Raw genomic sequence first — 25,033 nt, 5'->3', positions numbered from 1 at the left:
GCCCACTTGCCTAGGAATGGCACTGCCCACCATAGGCTGGCTCCTCCTACATCAATTAGCAATAAAAAAAAATGCCCCATAGACAAGCTGACAGACCAGTCCAATCAAGACCGTTCTTTAGTTGAGCTTTCTTTCCCTCTTCCCAGGTGTGACAAGTTGGGGAGCAGGGGAAGACTTGGGAAATGGCTTGCAAGCTTGTAAAGATCACAAGGCCAGAGTTGTGAACATGTATACCATTTACAGTGTTTAATTATATGCTCTGAATTTATAGAGGTTTGGCAACCACTTTTTGGAAGCTTTCTCTTGTGGCTTTAGCTTCTAGTGTTTTTCATAAGTAACAGCCCTTTTAGTAAGAAAATACTCATTTTTTGAGAATGGTAGCATGCTCCAGTAATCCCATCACTCCAGAGGCACAGTCAGAAGAATTACCAAGAAGGTGCCAGCCTTGTCTGTGTAGTAAGTTCAGGCCATCCAGGGCTATATATAGACTATCTCGAGGATGAGGAAGTGGGGAAAATACCTACCTTTCCACCTTCATTGGAATTTTATGACCTCTGATTTGGACTTTTACCTATCTGGACCTATATTCTCTAGTACATTTGCCACTTAACACCTAGCTATTTAAATAAGTAAATACTAAAATAATGGTATGTAAGAAAACATTCTCAGTCATAACTAATCATGTTCCATGTACTGTCTTAGTAGTCATGTGTGGTTTACAGCTCCCCGGTGGAGCAGTATGGTGCAGTTAGATGACAGAATTGCTGTGGCCATTTTTCCTTTGTTCAGTTCCCCTTGACTCCTCAGTTGAAAACTCTGTAGAGCAGGAACTAGAAGTGAAGCTGGAGGCAGTAAGTTCAGACTCTGACTCTAGAGTATGAGCCATCAGATGCCTGGGCAGACACTTTCCGTGGGTGACTGGTAATTTATCCTCAGCAAACCACATCAGTTTGTTCTAATAGTCCTGTCTGCATCATACCTAACAGATGCCATTGCATTAACAAAATTTTAGTATCTAGGAAACAAACTGGGGCATGAAGAGCTAAAGACACAAAATCCTATGCGTCTTCTGTTGAGCGAGCCTGTTTTACAGTAAGAGAAATACTGTTGGTTTCAGAATACTAGTGCTCAGTTACTCTTAAAGGAATTTATTATATTATTTTATATACCAAATATGAAAATATGTTTCAACTCATTACTGAATGACCAAAGTGAAATAACATGTTAATGTATTACACTATAAAATTACATCAAATGTTAACCTAGAATAGGTGTTCTAATGCATCTGAGAGGGATGTATGGTATCAGGCAGCAAGATACAAAAAAAAAATAAATCAAAGTAGAAGACAGATTGCTTGATAAATACAAGTAGTGATGTTGTAGCTAATTCATTTAGCTTATTTTGAGAAGTGTATTGTAGTTTTAAATGACTAAGTTTCCATGCCGGGCAGTGGTGGTGCACACCTTTAATCCCAACACTTGGGAGGCAGAGGCAGGTGGATTTCTGAGTTCGAGGCCAGCCTGGTCTACAGAGTGAGTTCCAGGACAACCAGGGCTACACAGAGAAACCCTGTCTCGAAAAAACAAAAAAAAAGATTTTTTGTTTGTATACTAGGATATGGTCTGTTATAGAGAGGTTTCCATGGGCTACTAGTGTTTAGGTGGAATTTTCTCCTATGGATATCTATTAAGTCCTTTTGATGTATTATTACTTATAATTCTGATGTCTCTATGTTTATTTTTTGTCTAAATGACCTGTCTGTTGAAGAAATGTGGTGTTGAAGTTACCTACTCTTAATGGGTCTTTAATTCCAGTAGCATACTTTTTTTTGGATGCATAAAAGTTTGGTGTGCATCTGTGTTTTAGATTATAATGGTTCTTTGATTCCTTGACTAACTGTTGAGAGAGAGAGAGAGAGAAATATCTTAAATTTTTTTCTTTCTCCTGTTTTTTTGAGGGGATAGGAAGACATGGGGAACAAAAGGTTACTACTATATAAGCCAGTGCCTAAAACACTCAAATTCAGTCCCTCAAGTACTTTGTGCTACCGTGCCTAGCTTTATTTTAAATCTTTTTAAAATCTTTTTATTTTTATTTTATGTGTATGGGTGTTTTGCCTACATGTGTGTCTGTGTGCTGTGTGTATGGAGTGCCCATAGTGGCCAGAAGAAGGCATTGGATTCTCTGGAATTGGAATTACAAACAGATGTGAGCTGTCATATGATTCTGGGAACCAAACCTGGGTCCTCTGAAGAAGCAACAAGTTCTTTTAACTGAGCCATCTCTCTAGCCTACTTAAATCCTTTTTTAATTTTTTTAAAAATTAAAACATAATTACACATGTTTGGGAGGCCTCCCTTTACTGAGGAAAGGGGGAGGGAAGGGAAGCTATAATTGGGATGTAAAGCAAATAAATAATTAATAAAAAAGGAAAGGAAACATAATTGCATCATTTCCCCCATTCCCTTTCCTCCTTCTAACCTTTCCTGTGAGGCCAGGTTTGTAACCTACTTTGAAAGACGAAGAACTTAAGGCTGAGAGGAATTAAGTAACTAGTCAAGAGTTTCAGTACCAAAAGAGATTAAATCCAGATATTTGGCATAGTAGATACTTATTGAATAGAAACTATTGTGTTTAGAAACACTCATATATGTTTTCATATACTTGATCTTAAAACAGGAGAGTAAAGGTTATTCTGTCCCTCTTTTATAAATGAAGAGACAAACACAAGCAATTAAGTAATTTTAGATTACACAGTTTAAAGGCTGAGGGGTAGCTCAGAAGTAGAGAGCTCTGGCCTAGCCTGTGTAAGGCCTGGAGAAAAGTCATTACTGCTAGGAGCCAGGTTCCAGAGTCCATCTGACTGAGAGCCATGATCTTAATAACACCATCCCACTTCCGTGTCCAGCATTCTTTCTGCTATACTATGCTGTCTCTGTAGATATATTGGGAGGGAGCAGATAAAGAATCCCTTTGAAAATGTCCAGAAGCAAGAAGTAGTTTAAGATACATCCTTAAGGGGCAAAAAAGATGGCTAAGCAGAGTATGCGTTACTCTTGCAGAGGACCCAAGTTCAGTTCTCAGATGAACAGTGGTTACCTCACAACTGCCTATAATTCTGGCTCCAGGAGATCTGAAGACTCTGGCTTCCACAGGTGTCTGTACTCATGTACACATACCCATATACAGATGGCATACACATTCATAAATTTTCAAAAAGACTTGTGTGTGTGAGGTAAGAGTCATCCTGGCTTCCCTGAAACTTACTGTTATAGAGCATACTGGCCTCAGACTCACAGAGGTCTGCCTGCCTCTATGTCCCAAATACTGGAATTAAAGGTGTGTGCTAGCATACCCAACAAAACTGAAAACTTTAAAGATCCTTAAAGAGGAGAAATGGACAGAATGATGAAGGTTGTCCAGAGAAGTGGAGTCACAGAGCATACGATGAATTGATCAGGAGTCCAGGGCTTCCTGCACCAACCTGTTCTATTCACTTAGAGCCGGTTTCCTTCCTAAGCTGGTGTGTGGCTGAACCTAGGGCAGATCACATACTTTACCACTGACTTACAACACCAGAACCTGAACAATATTTTAGTATTACATAGTACAACAACCACCCTTTTATTGGTTGCTGACATCTCTATTCTGCATTTCAGCAGTGCTAGTTCAGTACATAGCATTATTTTGTCAGGTGTGATAGCAAGTGCTTATAATCTCAAGGTAGAGAAGGCTGAGATAAGAGAATTTCAAGTTCAAGGCCAGTATGGACTACATAGTCAGACTGTCTTAAACAAAACAGGAAGTTAGAGAAATGGTTCAGCAGTCCTCTTCCAGAAGACTCAGGTTCAATTCCTAGCACCCACATAACAGCTCATAACCATCTATAACTCCAGTTCCAGGAGAATCTAACACCTTCTTCTGGCCTTCATAGGTACCAGACATGCAAGTGATACACAGACATATATGCACACAAAATGCACATAAAATAAAAATAAAATTTATTTTTTAAAATCTCATTTACACTCATATTCACACATATAAGACCAAGTACTATTTTATTTAAATTGTATTTTTATTTCTCTAACTTGATAACAAGCCATGACTATTACTTCTGTGTATTTTTAATTCCTTTCCTTTTTAAGACTGTTTAGTGTTATATTGTTCAGTATAACTTAAGGTTGAATAAATTATTTATTCCAAGCTCTTGAGCAACCAGCAGTAGTTCTTGACATTAAAACTAGTCCTTGAGAATAGTTATTGTCCTGCTTACCTGTAATCCCAACACTCAGCAGGTGAAGGTAGGAGGATCAAGAGTTCAAGGCCAGCTTCTATGTGTTAAGTTTGAGGCCATCCTGGGTTACATGAAACTTTGTCCATAGCTCCTATCCCCTCAAAAAACAAAAGGATAAAATCTTGGGATTGTGTTGGATACTGTATCCCAGACAAAGTCCTACCAAATACAAGTCAGCAGTGATCAAAGTAATCCTGAGAATATGTACAGATTTATGACACAATTTATTGCTTAGGGCAGTGGTTCTCAACCTTACTCATGCTGTAACCCTTTAATACATTTCCTCATGTTTGGTGACAGACCTCCCAATATAAAAGTATTTTTCTTGCTACTTTATAACTATAATTTTGCTACTGTTATGAATTATAATATAAATATCTGTATTTTCTGATGGTTTTTAGTCAACTCCTTTCAAAGGGGATTGTGACCCACAGGTTGAGAACCACTGTGTTATCATTAGGATAAACAATTAGGGGTTATGGCTTGTTGAAAGTTAATAAATGATGACTGCTTCCCAGAATAACAGAAAGTAAGTTACTGATTATTTCTTGTCTTGCAGTAGCACTTGTACCATGGGCTTGGTCTTGCCTCTCTGGAGTGACACCCTAATTCATTTGGATGGTGATGGGTAAGCACTTTCTCTCTCTCTCTCTCTCTCTCTCTCTCTCTTTCTCTCTTTCTCTCTTTTTCTCTTTTTCTCTCCCTCCCTCCCTCCCTCCCTCCTACAGAAAGCCAAGGAGTGTGTTCCATCTTAATGCTAGTAGTTCATTTAGCTGAATGGGAGGCCCATTGTGGCCAACTGAATTGATGTGTCAGAAGCTCAATAAGGCCCTAAAACTCTCATCTAGTAAAGTAGAGTAAAAACAACAGAAGTGGCTCACTTCTGTTCTTTTAAGCCATGTTAGGAAGCCAGGCAAAGATGTAGTAGTTTGTTGGCTCACCCTTCAATGTGAACATGTGGGACTGTTCTTCGTGTGTTCTCCCAGAGGGTGATGTGTTCAGTTTCAAATAACCTCCCGAATCCTCTGCCAGCTGTCAGCCCGCTGTATAACCCCTTTCCTGAGCCAGTTCCTTCCAGTCAACTGCCCCCACCTCCTGGTGTTTTTAAAATGTGTTCCCAAGAGACTGAAATGTTTGTTCCAATTTATAAAACCCAGGTCAGGTTTGCTATGAATCAAAAGGCTTCCAAATAGAAATACACATCAGAATACCTTAATTTTGCCTAACAGATAAAATCAATTTGTTGAAGCTTTTCTTTATTTAAATTTATTTTTAAGAATTTTGTATGAGTATTGTATTTATATCACTTCCTCCCTCTCTTCAACTCCTCTTATGTTTCACCACTCCCTTGCAAAGTCACTACTACTTCTTTAGTTATTATTATTTCATATTTATGCATGTATATACATATATATCTATATATAGCCTGCTGAGTCCATCTGGTATTGCTCATATTTGTTTAGATCTAGAGGTGACCCCTACAGTTCGGTTACCTGGCAAGGCACTTGTCCCTGGAGAATATTTTGATTCTCCTTCTCTCGGTTGCCATGTTGAAACATTTCAGTCATATCCTACTTCTAGTTAACTTCTAGATGACATATCTGATTGTTTCTTCTAATTAATCAGTCAGCTGTTGTAGCAAATTTGAAATACCTGACCCTTATTTGTGGACTTTTGTCTGTTCTCCTTTGCTCTTAGTGGGTTCAGCGTATCAACAGATAACAGAGTTCACATATTCAAACCAGTATCTGTGCAAGCAATGTGGTAAGATGGCTTTTGATATCTCTATAAAACTGTGGGTTTTTTTTTAAGTTGTTCTTTTTTTTTTAAGTTCTTTAGTGTTATTAAAACAATGCTTTCTGAGAGAAGAACTACTTGAAATAACAATTCTCTATGAGAATGCTGTATATGTAGAGGGTGTGTGTGTGTGTGTGTGTGTGTGTGTGTGTGATCTGATTGCATGGTAACCATGGTTGAATGTGGCTCAGAAATGCAATTTTTAAATTTTCACAATGGAAAGCTTTGTGCGTTGGTGAACAAGTGAAATTCAGAGAAACTACTTAGCTCTAGAAGAGATGTTAATGGATTACCAAAGAGCCCATTAGAACTGTATTTCACCCCCCCCACCCCCGACAGAGTTATTAATTTAACAGGCTGGCAAGCCAAGAACAGGTAAGATTCTGCACAGATCCTTACCAACCTAAGACAGGAGTGCATTGCTTTTGATAATGCATATTCCATGACAGATAATGAAGGCATTCTTGTCAGAACAACCTAAGACAGGTTCAGTCTGTTTAATGAAATAAAAAAGAGGGAGAGCTTTTGGGGCTGCCTGGCAGGAATCTGACATTAGGCTAGAACAAAGAAGTAATTTCAGGCAGGAACATAAATCTTAAGCTGGAACAAAGAAGTTGGCTTCAAGCATGAAAATGACTTTGGGCTAGGACAGGGAAGTAGGCTCAGATATTTTGGTCATCCTGATAAGCCCTTAGAAACAGTGATCACAGGAGTGATCATGAGACTCTGTTTATTGTCCTGCATGTTCTTTGACTATCTGGGTTTATTGTCTTGCTTGTTCCTTGACTATTTGCATCTATTGTATTGCTAGTTCCTCCACCTAGAACTGACCTTAATAGTTACATGTAATCTAAACAGTGTAAAAGCAAAAAAGGAGGAGAAGGGATGGAATAGGAGATTAATAGGGGGAGAGGGAAATGGGGGAAGGGGATAACATCTGAAATGTAAATTAATAAAATATCAAATAAAAAAATAAAAAGAACTATTTCACACTGACCATGCTTGTGTGAGATCCACATCTATACATTTTACTGCTATGCACTAGCTTTTAGCATCATATGATAATCAGATAAAAACATTGACAGAGTTACATTATAGATAGATAAATTCTCTTTTAAAATACTAGCAATTGTTTGTATAATGCAAATAAAACTTAAAGAAACTATTGTTAATAACCAACCATATACTGACACTTTTAAGTTATTCGCTTTGTGCCAGATGTTTTGAATGCCTTATATTTTATCATTACACCAGTACCACAGAGCAGTGTTGTTAGCACCCTGTTGTGGATGAGAGAACTGAGGCATTGCTAGGGTTACATGACTGACCTGAGAGTATCTTGTTTATAATAGACCCTTGTTCACTTATCTAGAAAATGATGTAATATAACCAGGGAATAATGTGACTTGAGGGTCAGTAGCCTTTAGTTTCTGGGAACTGAGATATTTCAATCAGAAAGTGTTCATCGTGTGAGCATACGGGTCTGAATTCAGATACCAATGCTCATGCAAAGCCAGACATAGTGTTCATCTGAAACCTTAGTGTCACAGGGAATTGGGGAAGAAAAGAGACATGCCAGACAAGCAAATCCCTGGAGCTCACTGAACTCCAGGTTCAGTGAGATGTTATGGCCGGCAATTAGGTAGATGTCATTTGGCGTACAACATTGACATCTGGATATACACATGTACACACAAATCTGTACATACACAAACACTCATAACACACACACAAACACACACACAACAAATAAATTTCTGCTTCTCATTCTACTGCCTGTTCTATAATAGAAGCCCCTCATGATAGGTAGAATGGATAAGTAGAAGGCAAGCAAAGCAGGAAGTGAATGATCCAGGAAATAATCTAAGCCTGCATAACAGAAGTGAATCTTCATTGTCACTGAACCTTTCTTAGTATTCCATGAAGTAACTGAGGTAGAACAGTTTTCGATGTGTTTAGACCACATCTATAGATTTATAGCATAGTTCACAGGTGAATTTTTATGGAAAACTTAATGATCTCCTTTGACTAATAGTTAGAGTCAGTTAACCTATCTATTCCCACGTGTATAGTAGAATGACAGTGCTTTTCAGATATATTTTGAAGAGGAAGACAAAGCAGCCTTAATTCAAGTAATAACCTCAGATCAAGAATTGATGTTGTCAAATAAACTGACTAGTCATTGTTCTGTTAATTTTTTTTGAGTAATATTGAATTGAAAGTCACATGAGGCCAGGCAGTGGTGGTGCATGCCTTTAATCCCAGCACTTGGGAGGCAGGGGCAGGCGGACTTCTGAGTTCGAGGCCAGCCTGGTCTACAGAGTGAGTTCCAGGACAGCCAGGGCTACACAGAGAAACCCTGTCTCGAAAAACAAAAAAAACAAAACAAAAAAAAAAGTCATATGAGAGAAATATTAGTGGTCAATCAAAGCAGTATTTAGACTAGGTGCTTCCTTAACCAGACAAGATTTACTGTAGTCTCCCATTCTTGTATGCAGCCATTGTATCTGAAGCAGCTAACACTGAGTATATTATAGGGCAGTTGCAACAGATCTGTAAGGTATGATTGCAAAGTGTGAATTTCCAAATGAAGAGAGTATGTATGGAATCTCTGGAGTACAATTGAAATCTCTGAGCATTTGCCTCTTTTGAGTAATAGAAAACATCTTATGGGATTGACAGGTGACTCAGTCATGTGTTAGCTGCAGAAGCATAGAGACTTTTTTAATCTGAAATAGCTACTTTAAAAAAAAAAAAACAGACTAGAGCCAGGGAAACCTGAATCTAATCACCCTACTAACCTGACCAAATTGATTAGCTCCAGACTCAGTAAGAAACTGTCTCAAAGAAATGAAAAGGAAAGTGACTGAGGAGACATCCAACAGTAGCTCCACATACAGGAGCACACATGCACACACATCCACACAGATGTGTACACATGTGTATACCACACATACACACTTCAGAAATAAAACCACAAGTTATGTTTTTAGATTCCTTTTTAGCCTAGTAGTGGAGAGACTTTTAATCCCAGCACTTGGGGGACAGAGGCAGGCTTCTCTGAGTACGAGGCCAGCCTCCTTTACAGAGTGAGTTCCAAGACAGCCAGGGCTACACAGAGAAACTCTGTCTCCAAACAAACAAACAACAAAAAACCCTAATTTAATGAACTTTTTCAAAGTTTATGTGATATGGAATTGATGTGGACTTAAAGAACATGTCTAACCAATTAGCAGAATAAACTAGAGGAACCTTTTTGGAGAGTGCTTTGTCAGGATTCCTTATCATTTTTAACCTAGTAATTCTAAGAATTTACTGGAGATTATAACTATGTATGTACAAGGATTTTACAATGCAATAACAAAAACTGGAATGTAAATGTTTGAAAATAAAAATCAGTTAAATTTTTGTACATACATGTAATTCACTATTAAGCAACCATTAAAAAATGAGCATTGTAGCACATAATCTGCATTCCCAGTACTGGAGGAGTGGCAGAAGGGAAACAGTAGGATAAGTCCTAAGTGCAGGCTCATAATGAACTATATATATAATGAGTGTCAGGTCTAACTTATATGAGACCCTGTCTCAAAAAAAATGTATTTGGAGACTATTGAATCAGATGTTGATGACAGGTTATAAAATAGAAGAGCAAGTTATAAGTGCATAATTGAGCCATACAGTTTTTATTATGGCCTGCACAGACCAAGAACTGGGAAGAGTAGCACCAAACCTGAGTAGTGGTGCTGGGATTGAATGATATTCCTGCCATTTGTCTTGTTTATTTTGTGACAATGAGAAGCAAACTCAGTGTCTCGTGCATGCTACATGAGCACCAGAAAACTTTTATGTTTGGGCTTTAGTTTTTGACTTTTGGAGACAGTCTCTATGCTCTGGCTGTCCTGGAACTCCCTAAGTAGTCCTGGCTGGCCTTAAACTCAGAGATATGCCTGCCTCTGCTTCCCAAGTGCTGGGATTAAAGCCAGGAGCCACCACACCTGAACAATTATAGAACCTTTTCAAAATTAGCATGGACCACTTTTCTTAAGAGGGGAGAAAAATAAAAGGTATTCTTTAAAAATGTTTAAGACATTTGAAATGGCGTAGTAGGTAAAGTCACTGCCGGGACTGACAACCTGAGTATGATCTGCAGGATACTCTTGGTTGAGGAGGGAGCTAACACCCAGAAACTTACCTCTGGACCCCTCACGTTTGCTACTGTGGCACAGGGACCCACTCACACATCTTTTGTTTTTAATTTTATAGATGTTAGACATTGACTCAACAGTTAAAAATACTTATTGCTCGTGCAGAAGCCCTAAATTTAATTTCCAGCCCTAAACAGTGGCTCATAATCCTCTGTAACTATAGTTCCAGGGGATCCTTCGTCCTCTTCTGACTTCACCAGGCACACATGGTGCACAGACATACATGCAATCCAAATAATCACACACATAAAATAGTTAAATAAATAAATAAGTTAACTATTATAAGGAAAAATATGTAAATGAATTCCCATGGAATTCTCTTACACCTCCTTTTCCTTTAAGAGAAAAATATTAGCTTATAGCCAATAAGACATTTATTTGAGCTTTAGCTATAATCTAGGTATTACTTAAGCACTGGAGATAGACCAGTAAACAAAATGTACAAGGTCCTAGGTTTTATGTAAGTTACTTCTTAGCATTTCATTTGTGTGTTTTGTTTACAGAAATTCTAGCATTTCTGGCTCTAGTATAGGTAAATAGAAAAAAGATAGTTTTTAGTTTTGTTTACCCTTCTTGGGTTTCTGAGTTCAGAGTCAGAAGGTTTAATTTCGTCTCAGTGTAGCCAGAGCTATTCTTAGAAGGTAACTCGTGTGAATGAATAAATGGTTTAAAGAACTAGGAGACTAAGATAGCAAGAATGGTAAATGTCATTAGAACAGTGCTCCCTGAACATCAAAGGACATAGCCCTGTGGCTTAGGGGCATCTGCCCATGTGATCTTTGTGGAACTTGTAAGAATCATAGAGAATAAGCTATCACATGATTCTGTGCCAAAGAAAAACAAATTTTAAATAGTTAATTGTTGAGATTTTTGTTTGCTAACGACACAGTCACAGCATGAGTCCAAGGATAAGGACATGAAGCCACAGGTTCCTAGACCCATTTTTTCACTGGGAAGTTAGTTGTCAGTTCTCTTCCCCTCCCCCAACTCCTTGCGATACAAGCAAGATCAGAGACTCTTGACTCCCATGGAGGGAGGAAATTCTCCAGAGAATGATACTCTGTAAAATTAAAAAAACAGACAAGTTTGAGATAGAAGTGATTTTTATCCTTTGGTACCCCATAATTTTATAGTGCTCATTTCTAGGCTTATCTTTCAGGTCTGCACTACAGAGTTTGCACAAGGCTTGTGAAGTGGCCAGAATGCATAACTACTATCCAGGCAGCCTTTTTCTCACTTGGGTGAGTTATTACGAGAGCCATATCAACTCAGATCAGTCCTCAGTCAATGAATGGAATGCTATGCAGGACGTGCAGTCTCATCGGCCTGACTCTCCAGCCCTCTTCACAGACATGTAAGTTGGCTTGCTGAGAACTCTGGAAGCCCATGTCCTAAACAGCAAATTCCTTAGGAACTAACCCTACCTCACATATGTCATACATGGAGAATAACCTTCTATTACCTGCAAAGGCATGAGGAATTTCATTCCTGGGCACAATGGAGTGTCCATAATCAAGAGTGTAATGCTATAAAAATCTGTTACTCAGATTCCACTATTTTGAAATTTGAATGTAGAGGAATTGGCTGTGTAAAGGAGCATTTGATAAGTTAACAGCAAGGTGCTTTTGAAGGGTTACCTAAGAAATTAAGCTGACTTTCAAAGGAGAACACTTGCTCCTATAGATGAAATCCCCAGGAACAATAGTTGATATCTTCTCCTTTTTCATTTACTATTGCAACCAAGGCTGTTTATACTCTTTGGGACTGGAGGTGCACACCTTTAATCCAAGCACTCAGGAAGCAGAGGCAAGTGGATGTAAGTTCCAAGTCAGCCTGGTTTACAGAGCAAGTTCGAAGCCATCCATAGCTACATAGTAAAATCCTGTCTCAGAAAAGACAGATGGAAGAAAGATGTTTCCCTTTAAAATAATATCTGGGTTAAATTTAGTTCTTTTTTATTGTTGTTGTTTTTAGGGTTTTTTTGTTTGTTTGTTTTGTTGTTGTTTTTCAAGACAGGGTTTCTCTGTATAGCCCTGGCTGTCCTGGAACTCACTCTGTAGACCAGGCTGGCCTCGAACTCAGAAATCCGCCTCCCTCTGCCTCCCAAGTGCTAGGATTAAAGGCGTGCGCCACCACTACCTGGCTTAAATTTATTTCTATTGAGCTGTGGTTTTATTTTAGGTCAAGAAGTAATCAAAGCATCATCAGCGTTTTGTTTTGATTTAAAAACAAAAATGGGGAGTTGTTGATTCTGAGCCATCTTTCCAGTAGACCTAGTCCTTTCAAGATATCAGTAACCAAAAAGAAGAATCTGTGGGGCTGGAGAGATGGCTCAGTGGTTAAGAGCACTGACTGCTCCTCAGAGGTCCTGAGTTTGATTGCCAGCAACCACATGGTAGCTCACAACCATCTGTAATTGGATGCGATTCCGTCTTCTGGTGTGTCTGAAGACAGCAACAGTGTACCCACATACATGAAATAAATAAATAAATCTTTTTTTTAAAGACTTAAAAAAAAAGAATCTGTGGAAAGTGATCTTTATGATTTCATGTTGTAAAGCTGGTTGGTAGGTTCCAAAAGAATGGATGTTCCATCTAGCTCAATAGAGAAGAAAATTCTTCACAGCCTGGGATAGTAGCACACAGCACACTTACGAGACTGAGGCAGAAGAGTCTCAAGTTCTAGGCCAACCTAGACTACATACAGTAGAACCAACCCCATCTCAAAATAAAGAGTAAGTATTTCAAAATCAGTAAACTAATGTTTTCACCTTCCTGATTTTTATTTTGTTTGAGAAGATGTTGGATCTGTAGCAAAGAAGGAATTGCTTTACATTCCTAAGCAAAAACAAACAAACAAACAAAAATGAAAGATCCTGTCACCCGGTAGACACTTGCTGAATTTTAGTTCTTAGTTTTAAGATGTATTTAATAAATTATCTTTGTAGAAAAGGACTAAATGGAGACTGTAGACCAGAGAATCATTAATGATGTACAGGCTACTTTTATATCAACTTGACACAAAAAGTTGTCAAAAGGAAGGAACCTCAATTGAGAAAATGCCTCCATAAGATCAGCCTGTAGGCAAGCCTGTGGGTAGTGCCATCCCTGGGCTGGAGGTCCTGGGTTCTATAAAACAGCAGACTGAGCAAGCCATGAGAGGCAAGCCAGTAAGCAGTACCCCTCCATGTCCTGTGCATCAGCTCCTGGCTCCAGGTTCCTGCTGTGTTTTAGTTCCTGACCTGGCTTCTTTTAAATAAGGACTACTATGTGAAAGTGTAAGCCACATAAACCCTTTCCTCCCCAGCTCACTCTTGGCCATGGTGTTTCATCACAACAATAGTAACCCTAACTAGGACATAGTTATATCTGAATAGGGTGATTTTTAGTTAGTTTTGTTTTCTCTGTATTTTTACACTTTTTCCAGTAACATCAAAGAAGGGAAAGTGTTTGTAGACTATAATGCTTTTTCTGTGCCCTCTTCCTACCTAAGTTAACTTTAAAAGCCTATAAAAGGATAGTGAGAATACAGGAAAATGTGAGCCAAAATGATTTTACAGTGTTGACTGTGAACAGTTTATATTTGTAATCCAAGAAGGGGCATGTATACACGGAGTTCCCCAGTGTACACCTAATATTATACCAGACTCAGAGGGCAGAAAGGCCTTGTTCAAGGTCACATCAACTGTAAGCATCAGAGCTATGATTAAACCTGGGTCTGTCTGCTGCCAAACTACTCCACCTCAGAATGGAAAGGACTCAGAGAAAAACTGTTTAACTAGGAAATGGAACCCATGCATGCACACAGCTGTTAAAATCTGTTTTTATCAACACATCTTTTCAGTGGAAGACTGTCATTACACATTTCCTCCCACATTAGCCATGTCCAGAAAAAAATGATAAGAATTGTCCTCCTAATCACAACAGAAATGCCTTGTTGAGAACAGCACAGTATTAGCTGTGTGCTGTGTGGTTCATGAGAAGCTGAACCTAAGCACTGTGGAGCTCCAAGGGTGTGGAGATGCAGTGTGCAGCATTGGAGATTACCAAGGCTATTTTTGCAGCCAGTGATAAGGCTGTAAGCAGCAGGAACAGGCAGGATGCCTGAAGGCTTAGGCCATGTCCATTTCTAAATAAGGAGATACAGAACAGATACCTTTCTTGAGTAGGTAGGAACAAAGATGGAATAGAAAGTACTCAAGTTCTCCATAATGTAAAGCCCTGCCTCTGGAGAGAAGCAGCTAGTTAATCTAAACCAGTGCTTTTCTAGTAGTGACGAATCAGCTGCCGATTCATATTAACGTTCCAAGAGTAGATTTATTTTATTTTGTTTGTTTGTTTGTTTGTTTGTTTGTTTTGAGGCAGGGTCTTACTATGTAGCACTGGCTGTCCTAGAAGTCACAGTGTAGACCAGGTTGGCCTCGAACTCAGTGTGCTAGGACTAAAGCATGTACCACCACATCTGGCCTTGAGTAATTTTATTTAATGAGTCAGAAGGCTAGAAAATAACACAATGCTGCAGATAGAGAGCTAGGCTGGGCTGCATGGTCTGATTTTCCTGCTAATTCTATGATTACCAGTGTATCTTTTAACATATTTGTTTCCTTAACTATAAAATTAATATAAAAACTTTACAGAAATGAGCAGGAAGGAAAGGGCAGTGATATAAACTTATAATCCCAGTACTTGGGAAACTGAAGCAGAAGGACTGAAAATTCTAGGCCAGCCTGGACCACATGACAAGATCTTGTCTCCAAAAACATAAAAAAATTCACAGAGCTATTCTGAGAGTTGCCATGGAACTGTTCCATCCAAATAGCTGAGCCCCTACAACCCATTTTGCAATAAAATTTGCCTTGTTGGAGAAAGATGGATCAGCTCTCCTTTCCTAGTTTATAGGCCCACAGCAATGAATGATCAGCATAGGATGGCATTTTAAGATCCAGTTCCATTGAGAGTCACACCACTAGGCTACCCAAATTAGTATTCTACCTCAGTAAGGAATGACATCCAAAGGCACTTGGTAGGAACAGGAGGTATACTTGATACACCCAGCTTATCTTTGCTTCTTCATAAATCTGTATATTTATGATGTATTTATAGACATTTAAACATATAGAACCTGTACAAGTAATTTTTACATGTTTATATTCTGTCTGTTTTCTTTTAATGTTGGTTGGTTTGGTTTGGGAGTGTGTTCTTATTGTTCTTATTGTTAGCTTTGGGTTTTTTGTCTGTTTGTTTGTTTGTTTGTTTGTTTGTTTTAGGAATTGTCTCATTATGTAATGCCCAACATTGTCCTGAAACTCACTATGTATTCACTCAAAATTTTCATTTCCTTCTGTAATATAAATATGAGAGTAAGAGTAATAGTTTGGAAACATAATTCAATGGTGAATGAAGTCATTGCTTTGGTTAAGTTGCTTACCAAAAATCACTACTTGTTTATTCTCAGACCAACTGAACGTGAGCGAACAGAAAGGCTTATTAAGACCAAATTAAGGGAGATTATGATGCAAAAGGATTTGGAGAATATCACATCCAAAGAGGTAAGCAACTTTGAGTCCTCATTGTTCCAAAGCCAGAAGTGGGATAACAATAGATAGGGAGTTAAAATAGTATTAAAAGCATAGAGGAACCTTTCAGAGATTAATACAGTACATCACCTCTGTTTCAGATACGCACAGAGCTGGAAATGCAGATGGTGTGCAACTTGCGAGAATTTAAGGAATTCATAGATAATGAAATGATAGTGATCCTTGGTCAAATGGATAGTCCTACACAGATATTTGAGCATGTGTTCCTGGTAAGTTTTAAAACCACTTTAACTGGTATTTTGAAACTAACTTTAGACTCAAGACAAGAAGGAAAGAAATTTTTGCTTTATTATATTTAAATAAAATATAACTGGACTGAAAGGATGGCTCAGTGGTTAAGAGCACTTACTATTCGTGCAAAGGACCCAGATTCAATTCTCAGCACCCACATGACTCAAAAACCATCTGTAACTCTAGTTTCTGGGGACCTGAAGCCCCCTCCTGACCAAGAGAAAAGTGTTTTGGATGGAACTGTTTTTTCATGCTTGGTGCTGCAGTTACCAAGCATCCACCTGGTACACAGGAGATCAGGCAAACAAAACACTCACGTAGATAAATAAATAAATCTAAAAATGTAACTTTTGATGTAACGAACATTAAAAGCATAAGCACTATGTTCTCAAGCCTTGTTGCTTTCTAGTCATTTTGCTACATTATTTTACTGACACTGCTATATTATTTGTGCTTTTAATGTTATTTACATGTATTATATGTAGGAATGTTACATAATGTTTTTTATATCTTATATCTCGCTACTGAACCTTATTTAAGACCTACTGCAATTCATCAGAGCAGATTGGACCTACTTGTAACAGAAAGTCTATTGGGTTGTATTCTGTTGTCTACAGTGCTAAGGATCAAATCCTGATCCTTGCACATGTTAAGCATATGTTCTGTCATTGAACTACATCCTCAGCCATGGACATTTAAGCATATAAGACCATGTCACAGCATCTAGAAGCCCTCAAGTTATTTTTCATGATTACCAATAAGTCAGTAACTAAAAATTGTTCTTCGTAGTTCCTAAACATTCAGTGACCTAGAATGCCTCAAGGAAGACACACACACAGAGTAGTAGGAACAAGGTTATCAAAGATACTTAAAAGCAAAGAAGAATGCTAAAATTTTATTTCCACTTCCTATATATTTTGACCAAATATGTTTCAAATGCTTCTTATCCTTATCCATTGAAAGGCCAGTATTATCTATATCCAGCAATGTCACACTTCCAATTTCTAATGAACACATATGTGAACTGAACAGATTAGAAGCCAGGAAAAGGGATAGAAGAAGGATAGACACATAGAAACTGATTAAACTGGATTACTGTACTCTGAACATTCTGGAGTTTATTTTACCATGCAGTCAGATTTGATGCCGTTGAAAGCTTGACATTGTAGAACATGTTTGTCTCTAGTTTGATTCATATGGACTATAGCTATGAAATTACTGTGCAAAGCTGAACTGGCAAGGGGTCTTCTTTTCCAGTACTTCTGAAGGATAGAGTTACAGGCATATGCTACTATACCCAGCTTAGATTTCTTACCTTTTTTATTTTCTTTCTATGTGTATGTGTATGCCTGTACACCACCTTGATGCAGAGGCCAGAAGATAACATCAAATCCCTGCAACTGGAATTATGGACAGATGGTTGTGAGCCACCCTGTGGGTGCTGGGAACTGAACCCATGTCCTCTAGAAAAGCAACAAGTCCTCTTAACCACTGAGCCATCTCTCCAGCTCTAGAGTTTTTACTTTTAAAGTACATATTCATGTACTTAATTTTGAATAAAGAAAAAAATCTCTTCAGTTTCACAAACAATTTGGTTTTCTAGACATTTGTTTCCATTGTGAAATTTTAATTTTTGTTTTGTTTTTGTTTGGTTTTGTTTTTTTGAGACTGGGTTTCTCTATGTAAGTCTGCCTGTCCTGAAACTGTAGATCAGGCTGGCCTTAAACTCAAGAGATCTGCCTGCCTCTGCCTCCTGAGTATTGGGATTAAAGGTGTGAATAATTTTCATATTTAAGGAAATAACTTCCAAATAGCATTCTAAAGTTTAACCTTATGCATGCTTAACAGCATGCAAAACAAATGCTTGAAAAGTGTTGTCTAAACATCTTATTATACGTATTTTGATGGCTTCCTCTCAGTTTGTACCACATGTCCTATGTCCAAACCCCTTTGTCTTCTCCAGTGAGTATATACTTTCCCAGCAATTGGCATGGAAAAAGAGATCTATTCTAGTTTCAAATTGCAAAGTTACTTTTCTCAAAGTTACCTCATTTCATGCATAGTTGCCATGCCTGAGTGAAACCAGACTTTGAGAAGAGGCAGCAATTCTCTCTCACTCTGGAAGAATGCTCAGCTCTGCAGTATACTGCACAGAGATCTGTTTATTCAGGAAAATATCAGCTGATAATGGAGAAGGAATGTTTAGAACATAGTTCAAAGAAAATCTGCAGTGAAGCTGATTGGTGGGTAGCCAGGTTATTATTAGGGAAAAGATTCATCTAAATTCTTATAAGATTGTATAATTTCTCTGAGCTGGCAGCCTTTCCCCAACCAGATTTTAGTATCAACAGCTCTCCTGGAGGCTGTCCGATTTGGCTGAGAAACACCTACATGTGAATAGAGACCTTTTGCAGAACAACAGCTTTTTTTTTTTTTTTTTTTTTTTTTTTAGCTAAGCAAGGGAAACAAGAGTATTGGACACAGAGTAATTTTGCTTATGAATAAAGTGACAGAATCTTTACTACTGGTTATCTTTTTCAAGACTTGACATTACAAATCCTTTCTAGAAAGGAGTTTTCAAATAAGAATTCAGCTGCAAGCTGGTTATACTTGTGGTAGGACAGAGAAACAGTGTAATATTAAATGGGCCATTTTATCATATTCATAATTTTCGATCCTGAACTGGAAGTGTATGACATAAACCTCTCTTAAAGGGAAAATCCAGGGGCCAGCAAGATAGCTCAGCAGGTAAAGGCACTTGCCACCATACGTAATGACCTGAGGTCAGTCCCAGAACCCACATGGTAGGAAAGAAAAGGCCCTTTGAAGTTGACCCCTTGTATGACCTCCACATACATGCCATGACATGAGTACACCCACATCAACACACATGTGTACATATACACACATATATAATAAGATAAAATTATAAAAAATAATTTATGGCTGGAGATGTACCTCAATTAGTAATGTTTGCCTAACCTGAACATAGCACTGTGCTCAACTCCCAATGCCACATAAACTGATTTACTGGTGCACCCCCGTAATCTTAGTTCTTAGGAGATAAAACAATAGGTTCTGAAGTTTGAAATCACTGGGGCCAGCAAGATGGCTCAGTGGTAAAGATACTTGGCCCAAAGCCTGACAGCCTCAATTTGTCCCCCAGAATATAAATGGTGGAAGGCAATAACCAACTCCTGGAAGTCACATTGTCTTCTGATCTCCACATACACATGTGACACTTGTCTGTTCACACATATGCACACACTCACCGCCCCCATCCCCAGGAAAAGATACTTTTTTGCAGTATCATTGATAAAAACTAGATGTGATTAAAAAAAAAAAAGTTCTTGGTACTAAGAGGCATTGAGTGCATGTTACTGAGTCACTGTTTAGAAGCTCTGTCTCCCCAGTGTTCCTTTTCAGATGCTGTGTTTAGTTGACTTGCTGATACTCACTAACCTTGTCTTTTTGGCTCCATAGGGCTCAGAATGGAATGCCTCGAACTTAGAGGACTTGCAGAACCGAGGGTGAGCACACAGAGCAAATTGCTGACACCCCTGTATGACAGAAGTCCCTGTTTAATCTTTATATTTTCTTGTCAAAGAAGTATCAATGGGTAACTTTAATCCTCAGAGTTGCTTTCAGTGCTCAGGTATAATTTTACAAAAATCAGAACAGTTGTTTTCTCAACCATGTCATCCTCTTCCCTCCCAAGAAAGATCAGTTGTAGTAATTGAAGGACTTTGAAAAACAAATGCCCAAGTGTTTGGTACTCTTTAAAAATCAAATGTAGTTGCTAGAAATGTGATAGCACTTGCCTAGGCCAGAGGAAGAAGAGAATGACTCATTTTTGATTGTCGTGAAAGACCACGAGTCAGAGGTCCTGATTAGTGCCGTGCATACTCCCTACTTTCTTCTGATACAAAAGGTGTTCACAATTGCTAAAATGAACTTCTAGTTTTCATACAAAAAATATATATATAAGTAGGAAAAAATAGTTGCTTAGTTGAAGATATAAAAATAAGTATAACTTGAAGATTTCTTATTAATAAGGATTGGTCTGGAACTTTTAAAGGAGACTACATCTTCATCTTTTGAATTTATATCTACCTAGCTCAGAGCTTCATACCAAGATGATGGTCAGTGTGAATGGATGATAAGAAATTCATACACACATGACAATTGTCATTTGCCCAATGACAGATGACGAGAGGAAATCAGCTAGTAATCTGGGCTTAGAATTCAAAGACCTTGGCTGTCATCCTGTGTCTTCCATGTGCCCTCTTAACACTAGATAAATTGTTCACCAGTGGGTTTCATAACCTGTTCCTTGAAGATGAGACCCTGGTTGCCCCTGAAAACACTGACTCTGCCATATCTGCAGAAGTTCACTTAAATTTCCTTGGTAGTAAGACACAGTTTTTGACAACATACAATCCTGTAAAATTTATGTCTATCATTCTAGAAAACTAATATATGATATTTAGTATGGAATCTGCAATTTGACATAGCCCTGCTTGCCAGATGCATTATAATCAAATTGTATATACATACACTAGACTTTAATCCTAGCTGGAGAGAAGACTCATCCATCTCAGTGCTTCTTTTATTAAAACATTTTATAAAACATTAAATCTGTATACATTAATGGGGTACCATGTGATGTTTGGGTATATATACTTAATGTTTTAAATCAAGTTTGTCATCTGGAACATTTTTCAGTTCTTTTTTTAATAAGTTATTTTTATGTGTATAGGTATTTTGCCTGCATGTATATCAAATCCCCTGAGTCTGGGGTTACAGATAGTTGTGAACTGCTATGCTGGGAATTGAACCTGAGCTCTCTAAAAGAGCAGCCAGCGCTCTTAACCATTGAGCCTTCTCTTCCGCCCCCATTTATCAATTCTTTATGGTGAAAACTCTTCAAAAATATTTTCTCCTTGCTTTTTGAAATGTACAGTATGTAGCTATCCACAGTCATCCTACTGTGGAATATGAGCCATCATTCACTTTTAGAAGGCTAAACTACAAAGTGCAACTGACTCTTGTCTTTAAAAACAGAATGATTTAAATTTAAAAACAACAACAGAATGATTGTCTAGGCAGTGGTGAGGTACACCTTTGATCCCAGCACTCAGGAGGCAGAGGCAGGAGAATCTCCGAGTTAGAGGCCAGCCTGATCTACAAAGTGAGTTCCAGGACACCCAGGGCTATAAAGCAAAACCCTGTCTCAAAGGAAGGAAGGAGGGAGGGAGGGAGGGAGGGAGAGAGAAGGGAAGGGGAAAGAGAAGGAAGAAAGATTGGATTTACAGACATCTACTTAGGTCTTATTTCTTAAATGCAGTGACGCTTAAGCTTTAGTGTGTGCCTTTATTCACAAGACTGTGTGTACTGATCCCTGCTGTGTGTACTGATCCCTGCTGGTGCTTTATGTTATTTCAAAGCACGTGTTTTAACATTAAGGTCATTTTCAGATAGTCTAATGACTATAGAAACTAACTCCAAGTTTTACTCCACATGAAGTCACATAATGGCTGATACAGAAAAGAAATTTCAAGGAACTACAATACCATACAGTAGTGGGCATTATTTAGCTTTGAAATGAAAAGAATTAGGAAGTTTGTCCTGTCTCTATAGAGATGATGCCATAATCCATTACTGAAGTATAGGATTGGAAGTAGGAAACTGATTAGGTTTGGGGGTTATTATTATTAATTTTGTGTGTGTGAGTTCAGGAGCAAGCCAGAGCAGCAAGCAGTCTAAACCTCTGAGCCATCTCTCCAGCCCCTCATTTTTATCTTAAATAAAATCAGCAATTACACCTTTAATCCCAGCACTCAGGAAGAAAAGGTAAATGGATCTGAGTTTTCAGCCAGGCTGGTCTACATAGAAGGAAGCTAGAGCTACATAGAGAGACTGTGTCTAGAAAAATAAATAAATAAATAAATAAATAAAAATAAAGTGAGTGTGCGCTTGCTTTTACTTTTTTTTTTTGGGGGGGGGGGCTTTTCAAGACAGGGTTTCTCTGTGTAGCCCTGGCTGTCCTGGAACTCACTCTGTAGACCAGGCTGGCCTCGAACTCAGAAATCCACCTGCTTCTGCCTCCCAAGTGCTGGGATTAAAGGCGTGCGCCACCACTGCCTGGCTTGCTTTTACTTTTAATCATTTTATTGATATTGCATTTATTGCATAATGCAATATAATTAATACAATTAAAGTATACAGTTCTGTGGGGTTTAGTTTCTGAGTTATATAAACTAGCTAATTAATTAAGAACTTTTTTTAAACAAGAAAGAGACTATGCATGCTGCCTCTGTCATATTTTCCTTCTTCCCTGTCTCTAGAAGCCACTAATGTCATCATCTGACAGCCAGCTTTTGACTATTGTGAATACTGTTGCGGTGACCCCTGTATGCATGCTGTGGCATGAGAGTAATGCTTGTGTGGTAATCTGTTTGGCCCTCTCAGGAATTGCCGACTATTTCCCACAGCAATTGCACCATTTACATTCTTACTGTGTGCTTCATTTTTTAAATTAAAAAAATAAAATCATTTCTATTAATAGGCTTTGGTGCTGCAGTGAAGCAAATTCAATTCCTGTCTCAGAAATTGTGGGCCTATACGGCCTTGACCAGAGTGATTATATTCTTCTTGTAGTTTTTCCTCCTCCTCTTCCTCTTCTTCCTCCTCCTCCTCTTCTTCCTCTTCTTCCTCCTCCTCCTCCTCTTCCTCTTCTTCCTCCTCCTCCTTCCTCTTCTTCTTCCTCTTCTTCCTCCTTCTCTTCTTCCTCCTTCTTCTGAAACTGAGTTTATGGAACCCCACATTTGGTTGTTTGAAGGAAAGAGTTTTGTAGAAAGAACTGAGCCTATGTTGCTATGGTAAACTCTAGTGATGTTTAAAGTCTATATAACATTGAAAGAAAAAGAACTTTTGGTAAATTAAACCTAAGCATTAACTAAGGTGGTGTGGGAGAGAGGTGATAGAGAAGCTTTTATAGAGAAACCCTTCTCTGCCAGCATCCCAGTTTATGAGAACTCTCAGCAGGAATGTGGCCAGATAGACTTGGACAATTTCAGGTCCAGCTCTCCATGAATCTTTACAACTTCTTGCCTGATAGTCTGGCATTCAGAAAAATAAATTTTTTCCTTTCTCTATTTTTTGGGGGTATATCAGTAGCCTTGTTTTATACAAACAACTTCCAAATGAAAGTTTATTATTGGTAATTTTAGCAACATAAATGCTAGGTTGTTATGCTAGGGTATCAGCTTGATTGTTGTATATAGATATTAGGGATGTTTCCAAAATACTGTCAAAGATGAGACTATATAACCATACATAAGCTGAAGATGGAATTTAGGTATTGGACATGGCAGATACAGGGCTGGAAATTAGTTTTAGCGTGAGAATCATGCCCTCCTTTGGTTTCTTCACAGGGTGCGGTATATCTTGAACGTCACTCGAGAGATAGATAACTTCTTCCCTGGAGTCTTTGAGTATCATAACATTCGAGTATATGATGAAGAGGCAACAGATCTCCTGGCTTACTGGAATGACACTTATAAATTCATCTCTAAAGCAAAGTGAGTGTTGTCCCCCACACAGGTTCTGATTCCTCTCTACAGTGTAGCTAAGGCTGGAGTGAGACTGTGACAGTTTACTGATGGTACCTGGAGAAACGGATGGGGTTCTGGATGAAAGAGTAGTGACTTAACATTTTCCCTTTAAGCAAACAAATAAATAGAACAGAACAACCTCATATATGGCCTGACAGTGGTGGTGCATGCCTTTTAATCCCAGTAATGAGAGGCAGAGACAGGTGGATCTCTGAGTTCCAGGACAACCAGGAAACTGTCTCTGTCTCAAACTGAAACTGTCTCAAAAAAAAAAAAAAAAAGATAAGCTCATATAGCTTCAATTTCCACTAAGCAGAAAATTAAATAAAATGGAATTATAATCCTGCAGCTAAAAAAAAAATAAATAAAGGTGAGAGAAATGGAGGGGGGGCAATCCTAAATAGCCTAGATCCCTACATATACCAGGCTGGCCTTGGACAGTAGACAGGAGTCTGCCTGCTTCTGCCTACTGAGTGCTGAGATTAAAGGTTCACTATCCACCATGCCTGGCTCTGAATTAAATTCCTTAAATGCTACTGGGGATATTTGTAAGTTTTGTAGCAAACATTATTGTGAACAGATGAAATACCAGACTTTTCTTCTGAATACAAGGCATTCAAACAGTGAGCTTTGGGAATCTTTCCAGTTGCTGTCTTTATTGTAGATACTATAAATGATGAAATTTTTCTCTTGCCTTGCATTAAGGTCATCTTCAAATTAATTGACTCTTAAAACCTTGAGGACTTTCCCAATTTTATTCATCCTTTCACTGGAAAGAATAAGTGAGCTCCTTGGCCACATCCCTCTTCAGAAGGGACAGCACTGAAACCATCTTTAGTAAATGAGAAACATCTGCTCTTAACTTCCTTCCGAAATTAGTATACACTTCCCTTAACAATCTTGATAGACAGGACAGGCACCAAATCTATTGCCTCTCATAAACACTCAATCCGGATAATCGAATGTATTTGTCTCTTCAATTTTGTAAAATAGTTCCCACCATGGGCTTTCAGTACTCTGCAAAGTCCCAGGAGAAGCTTCAGTAACAAGCTTTGACAACTGTAGGTGCTGGCAAATTGGAAAGCCTATTTCAGATGTTTAGGAGTCATCCTTATACTTCTGTTGCTCTAGAACCACTTTTGGCTCCAAAATCTGTATTAGGGTTACAGAACTTACAATACATACATATATACATATATACATACATACATACATACATACATACATACATACATACATGGGGGAGAGGGAGAGGGAGAGGGAGAGGGAGAGGGAGAGGGAGAGGGAGAG

General features: G+C 38.4%; 1 protein-coding gene across 1 annotated transcript in view; it reads left to right on the top strand.

Annotated features, from left to right (window-relative positions):
• Positions 1–25,033, top strand: part of Ssh2 (slingshot protein phosphatase 2) — a 111,183-nt gene that overhangs the window by 65,540 nt on the left and 20,610 nt on the right. The window contains exons 5-11 of the mRNA XM_028759181.1: positions 4,855–4,923; positions 5,994–6,059; positions 11,460–11,654; positions 15,755–15,848; positions 15,977–16,105; positions 19,611–19,657; positions 23,564–23,710. Of these exons, the coding sequence (XP_028615014.1) occupies positions 4,855–4,923; positions 5,994–6,059; positions 11,460–11,654; positions 15,755–15,848; positions 15,977–16,105; positions 19,611–19,657; positions 23,564–23,710 (747 nt within the window). The remainder of the gene's footprint in view (positions 1–4,854; positions 4,924–5,993; positions 6,060–11,459; positions 11,655–15,754; positions 15,849–15,976; positions 16,106–19,610; positions 19,658–23,563; positions 23,711–25,033) is intronic.

The sequence above is a fragment of the Grammomys surdaster genome, unplaced genomic scaffold (assembly GCF_004785775.1).
Source record: "Grammomys surdaster isolate TR1022 unplaced genomic scaffold, NIH_TR_1.0 126278, whole genome shotgun sequence".
Lineage (NCBI taxonomy): Eukaryota > Metazoa > Chordata > Mammalia > Rodentia > Muridae > Grammomys > Grammomys surdaster.
The sequence above is the reverse complement of the archived record's forward strand: the minus strand, read 5'-3'. Positions and strand labels throughout refer to the sequence as shown.